This window comes from Hermetia illucens, chromosome 1 (assembly GCF_905115235.1).
Source record: "Hermetia illucens chromosome 1, iHerIll2.2.curated.20191125, whole genome shotgun sequence".
NCBI classification, from domain to species: Eukaryota; Metazoa; Arthropoda; class Insecta; order Diptera; family Stratiomyidae; genus Hermetia; species Hermetia illucens.
In genome coordinates, this window is record NC_051849.1 from 211,313,260 (window position 1) to 211,332,961 (window position 19,702).

Here is a 19,702-nt window from a genome sequence, read left to right on the forward strand (position 1 = left end):
AGACAGGAAGCTCAGCCATAAACAACACGTACAGTATGTTTGCGATAAGTCATCCACTGCTAGTATGGTCCTGGCGAGGATGATGCCGTACGTGGGAGGACCAGGGCATACCTCTAGGTTGCTTATAGTTCATGCTCTATGCGACCCCAGTTTGGAGGAGGCGTTGCGGATGTCAGTTAACACTAACAAACTGAGTGGAGTCTACAGGAGGACAGCCCTGATGATATGCTCTGCCTTCAGGACTGTCTCAGATGATGCAGCATTCGTCATCTCTGGAATGATGCCGATTGACATCTTGGCAGATGAGATAGCGAATATATACAATGCGAAGCCAATCTCTCCCTTATCGCAGACAAAGAACGTTGAGAGGAAGAGATCTATAAATAGATGGTAAGAGCGGTGGGAACGCTTAGGAAAGGGTTGGTGGACTCATAGGCTCATTCTTGCCATCAAGGAGTGGTTAGAGAGACGACACGGTGAGATTAATTATAAACTCACCCACTTTCTCACGGGGCATGGGGCGCCAAAACCTGCACAGGTTTAAATTGGAGACTTCACCCGACTGTCCAAATTGCGATGAAGTCCCAGAGGACCCACAGCATGTATTCTTCCACTGTCCAAGATTTGTGGAAGAAAGGAGGAATTTAGAGGAGACTCTAGGACAGGTGCCGAAAATGGTAGCACATTAAGAAAATTGGGACGCGGTCAACTCCATGATCGCATCTATCCAAATCAAACTGCGAAAGGCAGAGGAGAGGAGAAAAGCGCGGTCACGAGCGCCGCGTATGGAAGAAAGGTGACTAAGCTAGAATGAGCTGACTCCGCCCCGTGATGGTGATTCCGCGGGGCAGGGAGTGAGTCGGGGTGGTTTTTGTGTGTAAAAATCCCACACGCTGGTTTGTCCAGACCAGTGTCTTTTCAAGACCTCCACCTCGTGAAAAAAAGATAGACAGACGGATAGACAGACAGACATCGACTCGATTCTAATAAGGTTTTTTGTTTACATAAAACCTTAAAAAGAACAAAAAACAATAAAATATTTTTTTTTTAAATAGTAAAGATTGAGTCCATTCTTATGGATAAATAAATATACACCCATACGTACCTAATTAACACATATTCTTAGAATTAATTATTAGTTTGTACAAATTGTCCTATTTTACGTTATTTACTGCTCACAAAACGTTTTCGAAAAAAATCAATTTCGATAGTAATCCGTAATCCTTTGGCTTCAGACCTGTCGGATTATCAAGAGTCTATTGTATTTGGATCACTATCCTCACAAATCAGTGTAATGTTTTTTTACGTTTGATGTTCAAATCTTTAAGGAAAGAAAATATTCTTAACAAATGCTTTTTGGAATAAGATATGTTATTTGTGTTTTCCGCGTTTCTTAAATGGTGATTAACAGACCAACTTTTGGACGTCTTCATAATTATGACTTAATAAAAGCAAATAATACTTCTAGCGATGGAAACGGTGTTGAGTTTTCATTTCCTAAAATAATGAAAGCATTCCTGGAGGATTTGCTCTTTTATTTCTAGGTGAATTTTTTATTTAGAGTAAGTTTTCAAATTCAACATTCAACTAACTTCATACTGTTTACATCAGGTGTTCAAGAAAGAGAGGAGCGTATTGACTTCCGGCCAGTTCTTTCACGTCAAGTTTCCTTTACGAAGTAAACTGTCAAAATGGTACGTCCGTAGAAAAATTCGTCTATCTGAAAATCCAGCGCCATCGTCCCAACAAATTCAATTTAGAGGACAAATATCAATGGCCATCGTGGAAATAAACAATCAATTTACTCGTAAAGTGGAATATTTTAGTAATGGATATCCATTTGTGTACTTTTAGGTTAATGTACCAAAACAACGTCGTACATTCTGCAAGAAGTGTAAAGTGCATAAGTTGCACAAAGTAACACAATACAAGAAGTCGAAGGAACGCAAGGGTGCCCAAGGACGAAGACGTTACGACAGGAAACAGCAAGGTTTCGGTGGCCAGACCAAACCTATCTTCAGGAAGAAGGTGAGTCCGCAAGAGTGCCGGCCAAGCGTCCAGTCGCTTCCTATGCATATTCGTAGAACTAATTGGTCTGTCGAGAGTGGACCTATTGGTGGGATATGGTGTGCTAAAGTAATGCCGGGCACGCACGTTTGCCGGTTACCCTGTGGTAACCGACTATAGCGCGTATTCGAACAAATATTCAGGAGGAAGAGCGGATTTTCTGCAACCCCAGGTTAGCTCTTAGCGGTTTCATGTGATGAAGACGCGTCCGGTCATTGTTTAAGTTCCTATCCTAAGACATTGTGCCTGGATTGTAAATGAAGCGCAACTACCGTCTCCTTTCGAAGAATTGGTTGACGGGAAAGTGTAGAATGAAGTAATTGCGTTCGTTTGTAAATCGTGCTTCCTAAGAGCCTGAGCGTGTTCCTTAAAGTGCTTAAAGATGTGCAATTTGTCGTGTGGTTGCGGAAATGAAGCTCCTTCTCCTGCAAACTTAACAGTTTTCCGTGGTGCGGTTTAGAAGCGAATCCTCCTCCCCTCATGGAACTAACATGAATTTTCTTTCCCATTCCAGGCTAAGACCACCAAGAAAATCGTACTCCGTATGGAATGCACAGATTGCAAATATCGCAAGCAAACCCCCCTGAAGCGTTGCAAACATTTCGAATTGGGTGGAGACAAGAAGAGGAAGGGACAAATGATCCAGTTCTAAATGTTTTTTATGAAAAAATAAATCCTTAAAATACACCCAAAAACGTTTGTTTTTCGCTTTATTTCTTAAGTTAAAATTCAATTGGATCTTGAAGAAAATTTCAGCTAAGTTAGCTATTCCTCGGCGGGTTCATGTTGTATACCATCTGGCAGGATCTTATCAGGCGTGTCGAGAATGTCCGGGTCATATCCTTCTGCGGCCATTTTCATCTTTACAGCTCCCGGGGGAACGCCGAACAGGATCATTTTGAAATACTTTCTGTATCGGGCGTCGTTCGAAGCAGTCACCCCTTGCACTTGATCCTCGCTTTCTGCTGTTGTCTCCTGATTATCTGCAGGAGAGTCGGTGCCTTCAACCGCTTCGTGGACACCGTCAGTTGCGGAAGATTCTTCAGGTTGTGGGATTTCTTTCTCATTCTGTTTGGCTGGGCTTTGAGTTTGGTCAAGGTTTGGAATCGAAGCGATCTGAAAGTGGATTTTGAAGCTCAGAGGGACACCGCGACTGAGATGCAACAATTACCTTCGACTCGATTATAATTAAGGAAGCTTCCACTCGTTGTATTTTACGCTCGATATCTATGAACTTATTTTCGCATGATAGAATGAAGTCATTGAGAAATTTACATGTACTCGTGATAAAGTGATTCACAAATGCCAAAATTCGTTTTTGGTGGATCGGAGGCACTTGACTTTTATCAACCGTTGTGCCCAGTATGGGCAAATTGTCAATTTCCATTCCTGTTATTTTTGGGATCCTTGTTTAATATTTGAACTAACAAGATAATATTCCTAAGACTTATTTCTTTGTGTTTATTGTCATTTGGCCGTCATTGCCTGCGAATTCCCAATAGATACCCCTTTCGGTTGTCTAAATAATTTTGGTATAAAAGAATCGTAGACACACTGGAGCCATTAGCCACAAATAGATGTCACTCTCGGATAAGCTAATAAGCAGGCATACTAAAAGTGTGGTTTCGAGGTGTGGTACGACGGTATGAGTATTTGATAAGCTGAGATTTAGTTGGATTGGTTGGGAACTTAGGTTGAGGGACGTTCCGAATCTAATTGGAAGAATTACTTGATGCAAGTGGTATTCTGGCAGACTCTGCCATGTGAATATTTAGTTTTTTCAAATTAACTTAATTTTCCTTCAAGGTAATAGCGTTTTTGCGTTAACTGACCTGAAATGTGAGAGTAATCTGGAAGATTTTGGATTTGATCTGAAGTGTAAAAATTAAATTGCAAAAGGTAATGCAAAGCACATCACTTCTGTTGATTTTCATTTCCTTAGATTTATTTCTTGTATAGTCACCACAATCCACGCAGTCTCTGCAGAGCTCCTACTTCCACACATTCGGAAATTTGAAATATTTTCCAGGGTGGAACATTTTGGCTCTGTGAGTAGGAGGTGGTATTGTGATCGCGATTGAGAAACACGGTTTTGGCGAATGTAACGATGATGCTGGGAAGTTTGTGGATTTCTGCAGTTGCTACCGCCTCGTCATTAGTGGCAGATTGTTCGAGCACAGAGCCTAAGGTCAGCTGGATTTCCACTGATCGAAACCGTACGAGCAATTGGATCGACCACTTTCCGATCAGCAGTAGGTTTAACAATTGTCTCCTGGATGTTCGTAACAAGAGAAGCGCTGACATCGGTCTCGAAAGAGATCACCATCCGATGGTCGTTTACGTTCGCTTGCGTGTTACGTCCGGTACTTCTCGCAGGGTTGGAGAGCTACGAGCCCCTTAGTTCAACATCGACCGCTTGAATGAACCAGCTGAATTTCGACAGTGTGAGAGCTATCTCGCTGCCGAATCGTGGAGGTGGATCGATGAAGGGATGGGGTTGAAGATTCTATTGACCGCTGCGAGTGATGGTGGGCACGACACGCTCGAACTCCGAAATCTTGGAAAATTCAACATATTGCGCGCCATGACAAAAAGAAATTTGCTATTGCGCTGGTCAAAGAAGCGGAAAATGCCGCAGAACGCAATGATTTCAGAACTGTATACTGCATCACGAAAAATGGTTTCGATGGTTCTGTGAAGGATGTCAATGGTTGATTTCTCATTCACGATGATGAGCAACTGAAGAGGTGAAAACAAGGCTTTATCACAGTTTTTAACTGCATCACATCCAGTGAGGTACTCTCATCCTCTTGTGGATGAAATGGCTAGTCACCATGCGAATATAGAGTGTTCCTCCATGCAGAAGAGATATCATTTCGATCACCAATGCACTCAAACGACGTAAAGCCGCTGGGCTTGACGGTCTCCCCGCAGAGTTATTTATCGCTCCACCTACAGCTACTGCAGATCTGCTGCTGGAAAGCATCAAAGGGCAAAATGGGCAAAATTTTAGACGATTTTGAGGTATAAAGCGAAACCCGTCAGGGTTTCATGTTGTCACTGATATTATTTTTTCTTGTTATCGGTGATGTTCTTCGTGCTGCCTTGTATTACCTCGCGGGTTGGTCATGGCTTTATTCCCTACCTTTGCCTGTCGATTGCATTCGCAATCGCGTCTTTCAAACCTTCTTTGAATTTCTCAACCAGCATTGAATCCTCCACTGCTGGGACAGTTAGTTGAGCTGGCCAGTTTAAATCTGCACAGTTATATATGGTATTCGTCATATCCTATGAGAAATTATGTGAGATCATAGTTTATATCACCATGCGATCTCTGCGTCCATAACTTGATACTACAAACTAAAGCCGTTTCACGGTAACATCAGGTTTCGCTCATTATAGCCTGCGTCTCCTAAATTGAAGGTGGCTTACGAGAGCAGGTCTTGAGCTGCGTTTGATTTAAATCAACCTCATTTTGCCACCGCAGTTGGTGCCTTTGTGAACTCAAGATACTTGCTCTTCCGGCAGATTGCATGCACTTGGGACCCTTGTCTCATTCCCGGGTAATGTAACTCTTTCCCCGCTTGCATCGGCCAGATTGATCAAATGCACTTTTACATGCCCTTGCCAGATATTCATACAAGAGATACTTGAAGCACCTTTGGTCTCAAAGACGACATACTATCCAACCAATATGGACCTTCCCGATGCGCAGCAGTTTGTGCACTGCCTCTGCTGATAATCTGATGGTTGCAGTCTGTATGCCCGCATTCGTCTTTCTCAGACTTCTAGTGGATGCCTCCTGTAAATCGAGTTGCTTAAACTGCTCTGTTAAGGCAGCGCAGATTTGTGCCTTAAAAGTGACCTTGCCTAAGCTCTTGCGCTGAATAGCGATCTCATGTAGTAGAGATGCATGAGATTCCCCTTTTGGATCCTCCGGAATTTATTGACATTTCCCCCCAAAGCTTTCACCTTTCACAGTATGCTTGGGTAGAACATACCATCAATGGTAGAAATACTGATCGCCTCAGGGCGGATTTTCTTTGGCTCAACGTTTGTCCAACTGTCAAGTACTTTTTGATTGAGTATCAGCTCTCTTGGGGGTAGTAGCGTTTTACAAGTATACGGTTGGGTGTCGCCTGCGTTGACTGCGCTACATTCGAAGGAATGATTTTAAAGCGTGTTTCTTCTCGCGATGCAACCCTCACTGAGGTTGGACCGATTCGCTGTTTTGTAAGCGCTTTTGACAAAGTCAACAGTGGGACATCAGTACACAACTTGATGCCGGGCCGGGCCTAATGGAGAGCAACTTACTCCCTCTTTTTTTGGTCCACGGACCCCGTTTGGGGCTTACCACCCAAACTTTCAAAATATTAGTTGATGCGGACTTAGGACCCCGCAATCCTCAAAAAAATATTTTCAGCTCTGGCCAAGCTCTTGTCAAGAGGGCGGATTTATGCTCAATATAATTCGTAGTCATGTTGTGTTCCGCGAATTATGTAAAGCTGTATCTCCTCCCCCAAGACATCCATATTAAATACGTTGTAGCGTGCAGTGCTGTCAGGCAACGTGATTCCGGATGCTGGACAGCGAAGCCCTACGGCCACAGTAAAATCCTAGACGAAGTACCTCGGGTAATCTGGGTATTCCCCACGGACTATGCCACACACCAGCTGAACTTCAAGAGAAACTTTGCTGTGGACTTTCCAACCAGGGCAAAGTGGAAGACCGGCGGCGTGTTGCAAGGTTATGTACAGTATTCTTCACCGATGGATCAAAGATGGTCTGTGGAGTCGGCGCAGGGTTTTTCTCGAATACACACAGTGTATTCTGTCGATGGCTGGAGCATGATCCGAGCCCGAAACGTAACATAATCATTCTGACAGACAGTTAAGCGGCCATTATGACCTTGTATTCAATGACGACATCCTCCAGGCTGGTGGGGCAATGCGGAAACGCGCTTAACAGTCGTGGCGGCACGTTCAAGGTCACCCTCCTCTGGGTTGCTGGGCATAGGGACATTGAGGGGAATGAGTGGGCTGACTGATTGGCCAGGCTCCCTGGCGACTGTCAAGGGCGTAATCTGCTCGCACTACTTAGCAACCGCGGGCCTTAGATGGCGAAGGCTTACCACCTATGTCAAGTCAAGGAGGATTTGGCCCGTTTATAACACAGCTCGATCACGAGACCTCCTGTGCCAGGCGCATGCAAATACATTCAAGGTTACGATGGTCTCCACGAGGCACTGGCCCATTGGCGACCATGCCGCCAGACTCGGCATACCTCACAATCCGCATTGATGAAGCTGCGGAGAAGGGGGGAAACCCTCAGGCACTTCCTCTGCGGTTGCCAGCTCTAGCCAGAGTCAGGCTACGGACACTGGGTAAACCATCCTTTGGGGACCTCAGAGAGATTTCTAGCTGCATGGTGGGAGAGCTGCTCTCCTGCGTGAATGCTACTGGCTGGCTCTGAAGATCTGAGCCGGCTTGGCTCTGCCTCCCTGCTCTCATAACAGCAGTCACGGTCTTAGGAGTTTGTGAAATCAAAATAGTGCACCACAGCGATAATTGGACTCCTTGGAGCGGCCACTGATACTTACATACGTACCTACCTACGGCTTCAAAAGTTGTATTAGGTCGAAAACTACCATTTCCGAATATTCAATCTGATTCGATGGATCTATGGGCTATATTTGATGCTTTCCACCTCTCCTGCCACGTTGTGATGGAAATTTTATTTCGAAACTCGAACTGGTTTTTAGAGAGATATCCTTTCTTTTTGGTATTCGGGAATAATCTGTTGCAGATTATCCGTTCAAAAAAACTTGCCAGTATTAAAAAAAGTCAAGCGACGACGGCTTTACGGTTTCTTACAAGGGCAGAGGCAAATCGTCAGACGCTGCCTCACCTTTGCCCTGGGAGCAGCGTGACCGTAGCGGCTCGCAGATGTTGAATGCTCCATTATATAATTGGTCCGGTCCTGCATCAAGTTGATGCGGACTTAGGACCCCCTTCATTCTCAAAACGAATATTGCCAGTATTATTTGGAAGGCATGTTGGTCTGAAAGTTCATCTAAAGGTGTGTTCAGCTTGGAAATAACAATAAGCCTCTGCTCCTTCCAATCTGTGGAAAATGCTCCTTCCTTAAGACATGTAATAAATATCTCGGCAGACATATTTCGCGCTATATTGATTGCTGTTTCAAGAGCTTTATTAGGGATACTATACAAGTTAGAAGCTTTATTTTCAGCTATTTTCTTTGTAGTTTCCAGGTCGTCATCGACGACACGGGGACTATTGTCCGGTCTAATACTCTCTTACGACAACGCGTGCCTTCAAATGTTTTAACCAATAAGAAGATACACGGTTTTCGTTCAAAAATTTTAAATCACCCTTCAGACAGTCCCGACATTGCACCCTGCGACTACTTCCTTTTTTCGCAATTGGAAAAGTGACTTAATGGACAGCCATTTTGAAAATGACGAAAACGTAAGATTGGGGTTATCCCAGGCGGCGAAATTCGATGCAGAGGGTTTAAGGAAGCTGATGCAGTTTTCAAAAAAGGATTTAAAAATAAATGATGATGTCAATAAAAAAAAAATATCATGGCTTGGACTACGCCTCGTAGAAAGGGCGATAATGCCGGGGAGTTATGCCATGCAATGGAATTTACTATCTCAGGATTTGTTTCTCTTGAACTATCTGGTGTAGAACGATGGAGGAGGAATGCATACTTTTGGGAAAGTCGTCGTACGGAGGAAGCTGAAGTACACTGCCAGAAACTGACCGCGATGACTCGTAAGTGTGGTTGAAGCAATTTACCCCACACAGGTTTAAGGCAACCATATATGTAATATATATTAGTCAAAAAACGAATACACTCAATACTGAACGATAATCTAAAATCGCATAACATGGCAGGATAATATAATTATCCATAGCAGACTAACACATAGACTACATTATTTATGACAAACATTGACTGAAATTACTGGAAACAATAAGGTAGCATTACCCAATGAACTTGGCTTATTTGGAATCCTTGACGGCAGCGGATTACCTTCTAGCTAGGAAACTAAATCCGCATAGCGAAAGTTTACTTTCTAACCGCATAATCCCATTGGATAAATCCACCGCCAGCACATGCTTTCCCAGCCTTACCAATAGACAAAACTGATGTAATATTCCACAAAACTTGCATTCATGAGGAATATGTAACCAAGAAATCACATTTCCTCATTGTGCTTAGATTTATGTTTCGCGATAGAACAGAACTTTCCGCGGCCAGATATGAGGTTGTCCAGCCATAGAAGGAAGCCCCACGTATTCATAGCTGCCTCGTTCAGTAAGCGTCGACTGAAGATTACACAGATTAAGGTGTATCATTTTACCTTTCGATTTCTGCCTCTTACATGCATGAACAATTATTATAAAATCGCGACGGGCGCTATGAGCCTGGTCATATTCAAATTTTCCGTAACGTGCCTCGCCATACTCATATGTACTTGCAACTATGTAGCGAGAATGTAAAAATCAATTTGGGCTGTAATTTGTTGTTCGCACGAATATCTTTTCTTCGATGCTTCTTAGTTATTTTTGGGCTGAAATGGGAAGCATTCGTCATCATTTCATCGCGGTGAGAATCCAGCGCTTGGCTGTGTTGCTTAGGTTGTGTGTGGAGAGTCGGCCTATCAAGTTATGTTTGGTTTAATATCTTATCAGCAAGATTAGTCTTATCTAAGAACAAGAAAAACAAAAGTCAATAAAACACCTGGCCGGCATTTACTGATTACCGATGAATTCAGGAATAATGAAAGCAACACTAAAGCACTTGACAAATTTGCTCGAGTTTTTCATCGGTAGCGGTTGGAAATTTATCAAGAGCTGGTTGAATTTTGGTGAAATTTCGGTTTCATATCTCCATTTGGTAGTCCTAAAACCGTGATAGCCTCCTCATATCTACGAGGTATATTAACTCGACTCATATTCTTGCTCTTTGATGGCATATTTTTTTATCTCAAGCTGGGCCACCCTCTTAAATCATGCTTTAAATTAATTAATTCAGAAAAAACTTTAATATGGAGCACTCGTTTCTTCACTGCTCTACTAAGGGGCATAAAAAGGAAGTGGGATGTTGATAAGCTCGATTTAGACTGTATACAAACTGAATTAACACTGTTAAGGGTACCAACTCTATGATTTTTTCGACTTTTCCCTCAACTGTAACTCATTTTTAATACCCACTGTAGCATAGTAGGTAGTACAGCACACGATTCTCGAATTCACTCCAAACATGATCAATGATTACACAAAAAGATAATGAAACACTCCCTCATCATCCATCTTAATAACAATAAGTGGTCATTCGACCGATATATTCAAGAAAGTAAGATAAAAATATTCAAATTCGCTCATCGTTCATTGTTAAAAAAATACTGGCTTCGTTACGAAAAATGTGAGTTCGCATGTGACTAAGCCATATGTAGATATCTTATTAGCTGAGTGCTATCTTCAACTGATGAAAAATACAATTAAAGACACACAAAGATACTTATTGAATTACTGCATGTACAGTACTTCGGGAACCATTTTCCAATCTTCATTGCGAGATCAGATTAAAAAATCTCCGATTATTTTTCGAAGTTGTCTGTAATCTTACGGTATGGTAAGTTTTGTTTATCCTCTCATTCAAGAGGCATTTTCTCTCATTTTTAACTTTCAGCTAACGACTCTATAAATGTTATAAATTGGCTCAGTTAAGCAGGTCAGGTGATGGCCATCTTAGCCAGAGTGAACATTACCCCAGGATTATCAGCGGGTCAAAAGCATGAGCTCCCAGGGGAAGTGGGAACTGAATAGGCTGCATAATTACTATATTATAGCTGGCGACTTGAATGCTAAGCATACCTCGTGGCTAAACGCCACAAACAATCCCAGAGGGGTATTCCTCAAATCTTGGATAGAGCAATACCAGATAGAGTATAAATGCGAATTATATGGGTCAGAGAGTCCAACCTGGCCCAGGGCAAATTCCTATCTGGATTTGTGCATTGCTGACGCGCGCTTGAACTTTAATTTTAGGAATCCTCAACGGAAACTACAGACTCTTCCTTACGATAGCGATCATAACGCTATTCTTATTGAAGCTCTGTTTGATGGACGAATAGTTCGCCTTCTGCCGATGGACAGTGGCGTCCACAGGCTGAACTTTAAACAAACAAATTGGAAGAAATTCCAAGAGAGGTTTATTTGGGGATATCGAGAGGAATGCCCCCCTCTTGATGGGGAAAACGATAGTACAATTGCACCAGGTGACAGGAACTTGAGCAACGAGGAAATACTTCAGTATCTTCTCAAGCTGGAGAACTTGACGCTGGAAACAATTGAACAAGTCGTCCCTAAAATTAAACCTCGCAATAATATGAAAGGATATGAAACTGCAGCCATAAAACGGTTGAAAAAAGTGAAAAGCCTTCTGCTCACTCGCGTCAACAAAATCTATCGGAGATATGGGGACTATTATCATTCCATATTGGTTGAGTTCAAATCACTTTTTAAGTTCGCGCGGGATCTTATCCGTCAACATTACGTAAATGAAGTGAACTCCCAGTGGCGGGAGAAGTTAAAGGGTATTTCACCAAGCGATCCAGATTCCATGTTTACTAAGATAAATACGTTATTCCGGAAGAAGTCACGAATAACTGTGCCGAGAATTAAAGTCGGTGGCAGCGAGATACAACACCTTATTGACTCAGGTATAGACACGAATAGTGTAACTGCTGATGCGCAAGGCAATTACATCGTGATGGATGATGCTCTGAAACTCGAACTTATAGGGGAGCACTTTGAATCGGTGTATCGGCCCAGAACGGACTTAGAGCCAACGCGACTTTCGGAAATTGTAGAACAAGATGTCCACAAGATGTCAAATATAGCCTGAACGGCACCACAGTTCTCCAATTTAGCTCTGCGTTGCAGGCTGATCTCATACCGAGTGATAATCTGCTTGATTACTTTGCCTCATGTGTTGAGTTAACTTCCATATTCAGAAGAGTAAACAATAAGAGATCATCCGGTATGGATGGCATTCCCAACGTGGTCCTCAGGCATTTACCAGACATTGCCATTCGTAATTATTGCATTTTGTTCAATAATTTATTGAACAATTCCTTCTTTCCAGGACAATGGAAGAAAGCCCGAGTATTCCCGATTTTAAAGAGAGGGAAGGATTCATCCAGCCCTCAAAGCTACCGCCCAATCAGTTTGCTGCCTAACATCAGCAAGGTGTTTGAGGTTTTGGTATTGAAAGCCTTGAACGGGCATATCAAGAAGAAGGAATTATTGCCGAACGCGCAATTCGGATTTCGATCTGGACATTCGACAATACATGCAATAACGAAGGTAACGTCTGATATTTGCTGGCGGATTAACAATGGTGAGTGCGTAGGCGCTTGCCTTATAGACATGGAGAAAGCCTTTGATACCGTCTGGTTGGATGGACTGATTTTCAGGCTCCTGAAGAATGAGTTTCCCAGTCACCTCGTAGCGATGATGTGTAGTATGCTGTATGGCAAGTGCTTTGTCATTACGGACGGAAATCTCACTACTAACAGAGAATTTCATGTTCTGAATGGATTACAGCAAGGGACAGTGACTGCGCCTACACTTTTTGCGGTATTTGCCGGCGAATTGCTCAATTCTTTCGATTTTAATAAATCTCCTAAAAGGTCGTTGGTTGCCTTTGCTGACGATCTGATAGCCTACACGGCGCACAAGAAGGTAACTGAGGTGCAAGTTGAACTTCAGAAGATGTTCAATGATATTAAGTTCCTCACGAACAGTTGGCGGATGAAAATCAATGCGCAAAAGTGTGAAACGATTCTGTTTCGGAATTCCTTGGCGTATGCCAGTAGGAACTTGAAAAGGAATTGGAGAGATTTCTACATTGTCGCGAACGAGGATAGTTCTGAGCGCATTCCTCATAAGAAGTGCGTTAGATACCTGGGTGTGCGTCTTGACGAGCGTCTCCAATTTAACGAGCACGTTAAAGTCGCGCTAGAAAGCGCTCGCAAGGCATTCATGTCTCTTCGAAGACTCTTTTATGCTCCACATCTTAGCCGGAAGGTTAAGATTATTTGCTATCTTATTTTGGTAAGACCGGTGCTCACCTACGGGTGTTCTATCTGGTTTAATTTGAGTGCAAGCCAAATGGAGAAAATAAGGATCTTTGAAAGGAAATGTCTGCGTGCTTGCACGGGGCTTAATAGGACTGCTTCGTCAAACTATGAGCACTATATAACTAATGAAGTGATGTATGCAGCTGCTACTGTGCCAAGAATCGACACAGTTATCGTCAGATTGATTCGGAATCATATAGAACGATCTGCTTCGCATGGTGAGAACCTTTGGGTTTCGCAGCCGTTCTACCCAAATGATGGGTATTTCGAGAAAACTCTCACGACAGGCTTCATTCCTCCCGAAGCGTTCGTGTATCTTGACAGGAATGGTCTAATTCTTGATTCTGCCGGTGATCCGGTTATGTATCATATACATAGACGGGCCACGGACAAAAGGATAGAATACCCTCCGAATTTGACAGTGGGGGCTCCGGGATTCGACTGGAGATACTCCAGAGCGAGAGCAATTGACATTAAGCGGGATGAAAAAGAGAAATCTTGGTACTGGTGGCTGCGGGATGCCGGTTAGCGGTGGCCGTGCTCAGTTCTGCCATTTGTTTCTTGGTGGGGCTTTGTAAATATGTACATATTGAACGGGTGCTGATTTTGTCTCCAGTTGTAACTTATAAATACATACGCTATTATTCTTTGTTTTTTTTTGTATGGATGTTATTGTAAAAAAAAAGAAAAAATGTATAATATAAAATATATAATTATGATAGTTTTAAGAACAATAATTTAAGTTAAAAGTATCTTTTGAAACGATCAAATATTTATTATTACTTTTATATTTCTTTATTTGCCACTAAGGCCAAGTGAATTCTGTCGGGTTTTTGACCATTTCCCGACAACTTATTGTAAAATTAGATTTTCATTTCTTACTGTTTCTCTTCTCTGTCTGTAAATCGTTATTCAAAAATTTTGAGAGCCCACAGTGGCCATTAGATTTAAGTTATTTTTGTTATTTTAAAAGATTGTTTTTTTTATTGTTCATTTTTCCAATCTATATACTATTGTTACCTATTTCTTAAAAATAAAAATGATTTTAAAAACAGGGGAATTGGGAACCTCCGTGAGCAAGGCGAAAGGCAGAGTAGCGGTTTCCAGCTTGGAAACCAATGTTGTCGAGCTTGCCGTATGGAGGACCACCCACAATACTCCTACTCAAAACCCGCCGGCGTCGTGGTCCCCAGGGCACAAGGGTAGACAAGAATGTCGGCTACCGGAACCCAGCAAATAAGCGGAAGTCCGTTGGAGTCTGCTTTGATTTCTCCTAGATAGTACATGGGTTCCTTGTCATAATATGCGAGGAACAATTCTTCAGGGACTTTTTCGGTTCGTGTGACGCTAAGATCAGTGACAGCTGGGAGGGCGTAAAGCTCAAGACCCTTTAACTTTAATAGTCCAATTCTTTGCAAACCACACTTTTTAGGTACACCGGAACATAGACTGGGTTTTTACAATCAATACTCGATAGATTTAACAATTAGACTTTATTAAATAATTTATTTAAAGAATGAAGAAAAAGTGAAGTGACTATTTGCTCGTTAGAGGCAGAAGAGAATAATCTCGCTTCATGTGTTTCTTTTCTGCCCCTAACTCATGGCATAAATAAATAAATAAATTTCGAAATAAATTTCGAATGCTGCGAATCCTGCCGCGCCACATCACTCCGCCCCCAGATGAAACCTAGGGGTTTCGGCGACTGATCCCGGAACTTCGTTCACCGTCAATCTACAAAACGGACACGACGCTGCTTCGGGGCTGACACGGGTTTCAGCCTGGACAGAGAGACCGCCTTCCTGTGTCCACCGATCGCGAGCTGGAAGAAATGTTCTCCCCGCTCGAGAACGCGGTACGGGCCCTCATATGGAGGCTGCAGCGGCTTCCGGACGGCATCCGTCCTGACCAGAACGTGCGTGCACGTGTCCAGTTCCTTGGGCGAACAGGCAGATGTGGACGAGTGTCGGGTGGGTGGTGTGGCTTTTATGCGTCGGAGATTGTCTCTCAGCAGACGCACCAACCCCGACTCTGTGAGACCCGATCTCTTGTCGAAGACCGGATCGCTTGGGAGTCTCGGGTTCTCCCCGTATACCAGCTCTGCGGGGCTGGCAGCCTCTCGTCGGGTTGTACGTAGGCCGAGTAGGACGAGAGGCAAGACTTGGGACCAGGACGGATCGTCACGTGCCATAATGGCGGCTTTCAGCGTCCGGTGCCAACGTTCTAGCATCCCATTGGATTGCGGGTGGTATGCAGTAGTCCGCTGGCGTTTAAAACCAAGCAGTTTGCCTAACTCGGAGAAAAGGGTGGACTCAAATTGCATTCCCTGGTCAGTGATGACCACTGCAGGGACGCGAAAGCGAGGTATCCACTCTCGATAGAGGGCTTCGGTACATGATTGCGCCGTAATGTCTTTCAGAGGTATTACCTCAGGCCACCGCGTAAACCTGTCGATGATTGTGAGACAATACCTATAACCGTGCGAGTCTCGCAAAGGCCCTACTATGTCGAGGTGTATTGTGTGGAACCGCTTGGTAGTGCGGGGGAATGAGCCCACTTCTTTCCTTACATGCCTGGAGACTTTACACTTCTGGCATGCGATGCACTCTCTGGCCCAGGAATTGACATCCTTATTCATAGAGGGCCAGAAGTATTTCTCGGTGACTAGCCGATTTGTTGTCCTGATGCCTGGATGCGCCAAGTCGTGAACTGCGTGGAACACTTCCTTGCGATAGGTGGCCGGAATGTATGGCCGAGGTCCCTTTTCCGAGTCTTCGCAGCAGAGAGAGAGGTTTGAGCCGAAGATGGGCAACTCCCGAAATTTGTATTTGGGGTTGGATTTGAGGCTCTGAAGTGCTGCGTCATCCTCCTGCGCCTTGGCAATAGCCGAGAAATCGAGTGAGGCGGGGATGTTAACCTCGGAGACACGAGACAAAGCGTCAGCAACTATGTTGTCCTTGCCGGACACGTGCTGGATGTCTGACGTAAACTGGCTTATAAAGCTCAGATGTCGAAGCTGACGAGGGGACGCTTTGTCGGGCTTCTGTTTCAAAGCATACGTGAGAGGCTTATGGTCCGTGAACACTGTGAACGGCCTGCCTTCTAGGGCGAAACGGAAGTATTTGATGCTCAAATACGCGGCGAGCAGTTCGCGATCGTAGGTACTGTAGTTCCGTTGAGCGGAATTCAACTGCTTCGAGAAGAAGCTCAACGGCTGCCAAACTTGATCCACCTTTTGGTGAAGGGCAGCACCTACTGCGATGTCAGAGGCATCAACAAAAACGGCTAGGGGTGCATCTTGCAGAGGGAATGCCAAGAGTGTAGCGTCGGCCAGTTGTTGACGGGATTTGTCAAACGCGCAGATAGCCTCTTCAGACCACACGATCTCTCGTGTGTCCTTAGTTTTGGGGCCAGACAAGTACGCGTTCAAAATGGACTGGTGATGGGCGGCCTTGGGCAGGAAACGACTGTAGAAGTTTAGCATGCCCAAGAACCTCCTCAACTCCTTCACTGTCTTTGGACGCGGGAAGCTTGTTATCGCTTGCACCTTGTCTGGGTCGGGCTGTATTCCTTCAGGGGAAATGAAATGGCCGAGGAATCTCACCTGTTTTTGGAGAAATTTGCATTTCTCAACGTTTAGGACTAAACCGGCCTCAAGGAGACGTTGAAAAATGCACTCGAGATGGGCTAAGTGCTCAGACTCAGTGGAAGAAGCGACCAAAACATCATCCAAATATACGAAACAGAACTCGAGGTTTCGCAGGACTGAGTGAATGAACCTTTGAAAAGTTTGCGCCGCATTGCACAATCCGAAAGTCATCCGGGTGAACTCGAAGAGTCCAAAGGGTGTGCATATTGCCGTCTTTGGAATGTCTTCAGGAGCTACTGGGATTTGGTGATAAGCCTTGGTTAAGTCCAAGGTCGAAAAGATGCGGCAATTCACGAGGTGATGCGCAAAGTCATGGATGAGTGGAATTGGATATCGGTCAGGAACAGTCTGTGCATTTTGCCTTCTGTAATCCCCACATGGGCGCCATTCGCCGTTTGGCTTAGGGACCATATGCAGTGGGGAAGACCAACAGCTGTTTGAGGGCCTGCAGATACCCTGTTGAACGAGTTGTTCAAACTCTTTCCGTGCAATAGCCAGTTTCTGGGATGGTAGAGGACGCACCTTCGAGAAGATCGGGGAACCAGTAGTGATAATGTGGTGCTGCACATTGTGCTTCACTGGTTTGGAGAAACTACACTCGGTAGTAATCTGGCTGAACTTTTGGAGAAGTGCCCGAACACGAGAGTCGGTAATGTCTTCTAAAAGAACGGAAAGATTATTGCCTGGGTGAGATACCATTTGTCCCGACGAATTAAGGTTGGTCGTGGGGTCTATAAGGGACTTATTTTGCAAGTCCACCAGCAATCCATAGTGACACAAGAAGTCTGCGCCTAATATGGGGAAGCTGACATCCGCCAGGATGAAACGCCACGAAAATGTCCTACGCAAGCGAAGACTCACGTCCACTTGCCTATACCCGTATGTGTTTATGCGGGAGGAGATTCAGAAGAGACCGTTTGTTTGCATAGATAGGGACAAGCTCAACCAATCTCTGCGTCGTCAAACTTCTAGGACCCTCATGGAGGACTGAGTGGTGATCAAGCAGGAGGAATCCCAGGTGAACAGTCAACGTTTTCTATTCCACATAAACGGAGAGTGTTTGAAGGCACTGAACAAGGTGGATTATAAAGTGGGGTTCGGAGTCAGGTACGTAAAGGTGAATGTGTTCCCATCCGCGAAACCGGACGACGACCTGGAACTAGTCGACGCCACCAACGAATTGATGAAAATTGATGGTCGAACGGGGAGTGATGATCCCCCTATGCAAGCAAAACAAAGGATAGCGCAGATAATACATCGACCTCGCATTAATACAGGAACTCTGGATTGTAGGAGGTAGAACCATTAAATGACCCCAAAGTGAACATTTTAATTTATTCCGCAACATAAGGGAGACTGATCGGGAGAGACTTAGATTATGTATCCTCGCCAGGAAGAACCTGTATACCTTTCTGTGTCCGGACCTGAGTTCAAGCGAGCTTATCGTGGTTAAACTGAGGCAGGCGAGAACGGAGAACGTGTATATTCCCTCGGTTTACATGGCTTATAACCTACCAGCTTCACCAGAAGAAAATCAACATCTGATGCCTATCACTGTAGTGAAGAAGGCCAACCTGTTGATAGACTGCAATGTCAATTCGAGATGTACGCTTTTAAAGCAGCTCGGAAATCAACCAAAAGGTAAATCCCCTTTCAATTTCTTATGAACATAAATCTCTCGATGTGTAACAGGGATAGTACCCCAACCTTTCATTTACCTAGTTTCCGGAATCGTGACAACTGGAAGGAGGTCCTTCACGTCCATTTAATAACCGATAATGTGACCTTTAAGGTGGGAGAACTGAAAAATGTTCAGATATCTTCTACCCTTTCAGAGATTCCACGAGTGGAATGAGGATCTGTCCAATCTCAGGAAACTGACCAGGGCGTTCTTTAACATCTGCCATAGGCACAAATACTGGCGACCGTACGAATACTGCCTAAAGAGATATAAGTTGGACACCAAACACTGTCAGGAAACGGATTCAATAACGGTAAAACTATTGCCACCAAGGAGATTTTGACCAGAATAAGATTGAAAGTACCTCTTACGCATTGGGTAGTATTCATGCTAAAAACCAGGATAATCCCATCTGAGGGGATTGCGCCATCTCTCCGGCGCTCTGCTTTATAATGATGCGATGAAATTATGGCTGTTGGAGAGGAGCGGGTAAAGGTACTCATGTATGTGGACAATGTGGTGATTTTTTTTGGATAGGGTGGGTGAAAGCTTTCACGAAGACAGTGTTGAACCCCCGAAACGCACGTCGTGGGACTACCAACTAAACACCTTTCCATCATCAGATAGCTAGCCTGGAACCGCTTCTCACATTACTTCGGGCTAGCCCCTGAACTCTCCCGCCTTGCGGAGTCTTCGAATTATAGAATCCTATTCATCAAGGGGAGGAGAGAGGAGGAATGGATCTGTTAGTTAAAAAATGCCCTGCCGACCGGCCCTTACACCGGTTGAGCTCTATCTTCTTTGCAATGAGAAGAACCCGAACGTAATGCAGGACACAGATCCACCTGCCAGCGCTCTTCAGTATCTCCTCCGCAATGTTGTCCGCAGAGAGATCCCCTGTGTTTAAATAGAGCTGCTGACGAATCCCACCCCACTTTCCACAAGAAAAAAAAAAGATGGGCGTCGTCCACACCTCTATTGTAAAACACACAAACAGCATATCATGCCTTTTCAATCTTGTGCAGGTAAGACTGAAAACCTCCACGCCCATTTAAGAACTGGGTAAGGAAATTGTCAGTCTCAACACGCTTCCGATTTAGCCTCACATGTAAGTTGCCAAGGAGTCGCG

General features: G+C 44.2%; 2 protein-coding genes across 2 annotated transcripts; one reads left to right on the top strand and one right to left on the bottom strand.

Annotated features, from left to right (window-relative positions):
- The first annotated feature begins 1,566 nt into the window (after nt 1-1,566).
- On the top strand, nt 1,567-2,762 carry LOC119646282 (60S ribosomal protein L44). Its single transcript, XM_038046690.1, has 3 exons — nt 1,567-1,694; nt 1,855-2,028; nt 2,582-2,762. Exons 1-3 carry the CDS (start codon nt 1,692-1,694, stop codon nt 2,717-2,719), a joined length of 315 nt encoding a protein of 104 aa, XP_037902618.1. The 5' UTR covers nt 1,567-1,691; the 3' UTR covers nt 2,720-2,762.
- On the bottom strand, nt 2,745-3,561 carry LOC119646281 (WASH complex subunit 3). The gene is made up of 2 exons (XM_038046689.1): nt 3,239-3,561; nt 2,745-3,183 (listed from the first exon to the last, which is right to left on the bottom strand). Exons 1-2 carry the CDS (start codon nt 3,452-3,454, stop codon nt 2,833-2,835), a joined length of 567 nt encoding a protein of 188 aa, XP_037902617.1. The 5' UTR covers nt 3,455-3,561; the 3' UTR covers nt 2,745-2,832.
- Between the last annotated feature and the right edge of the window lie 16,141 nt (nt 3,562-19,702).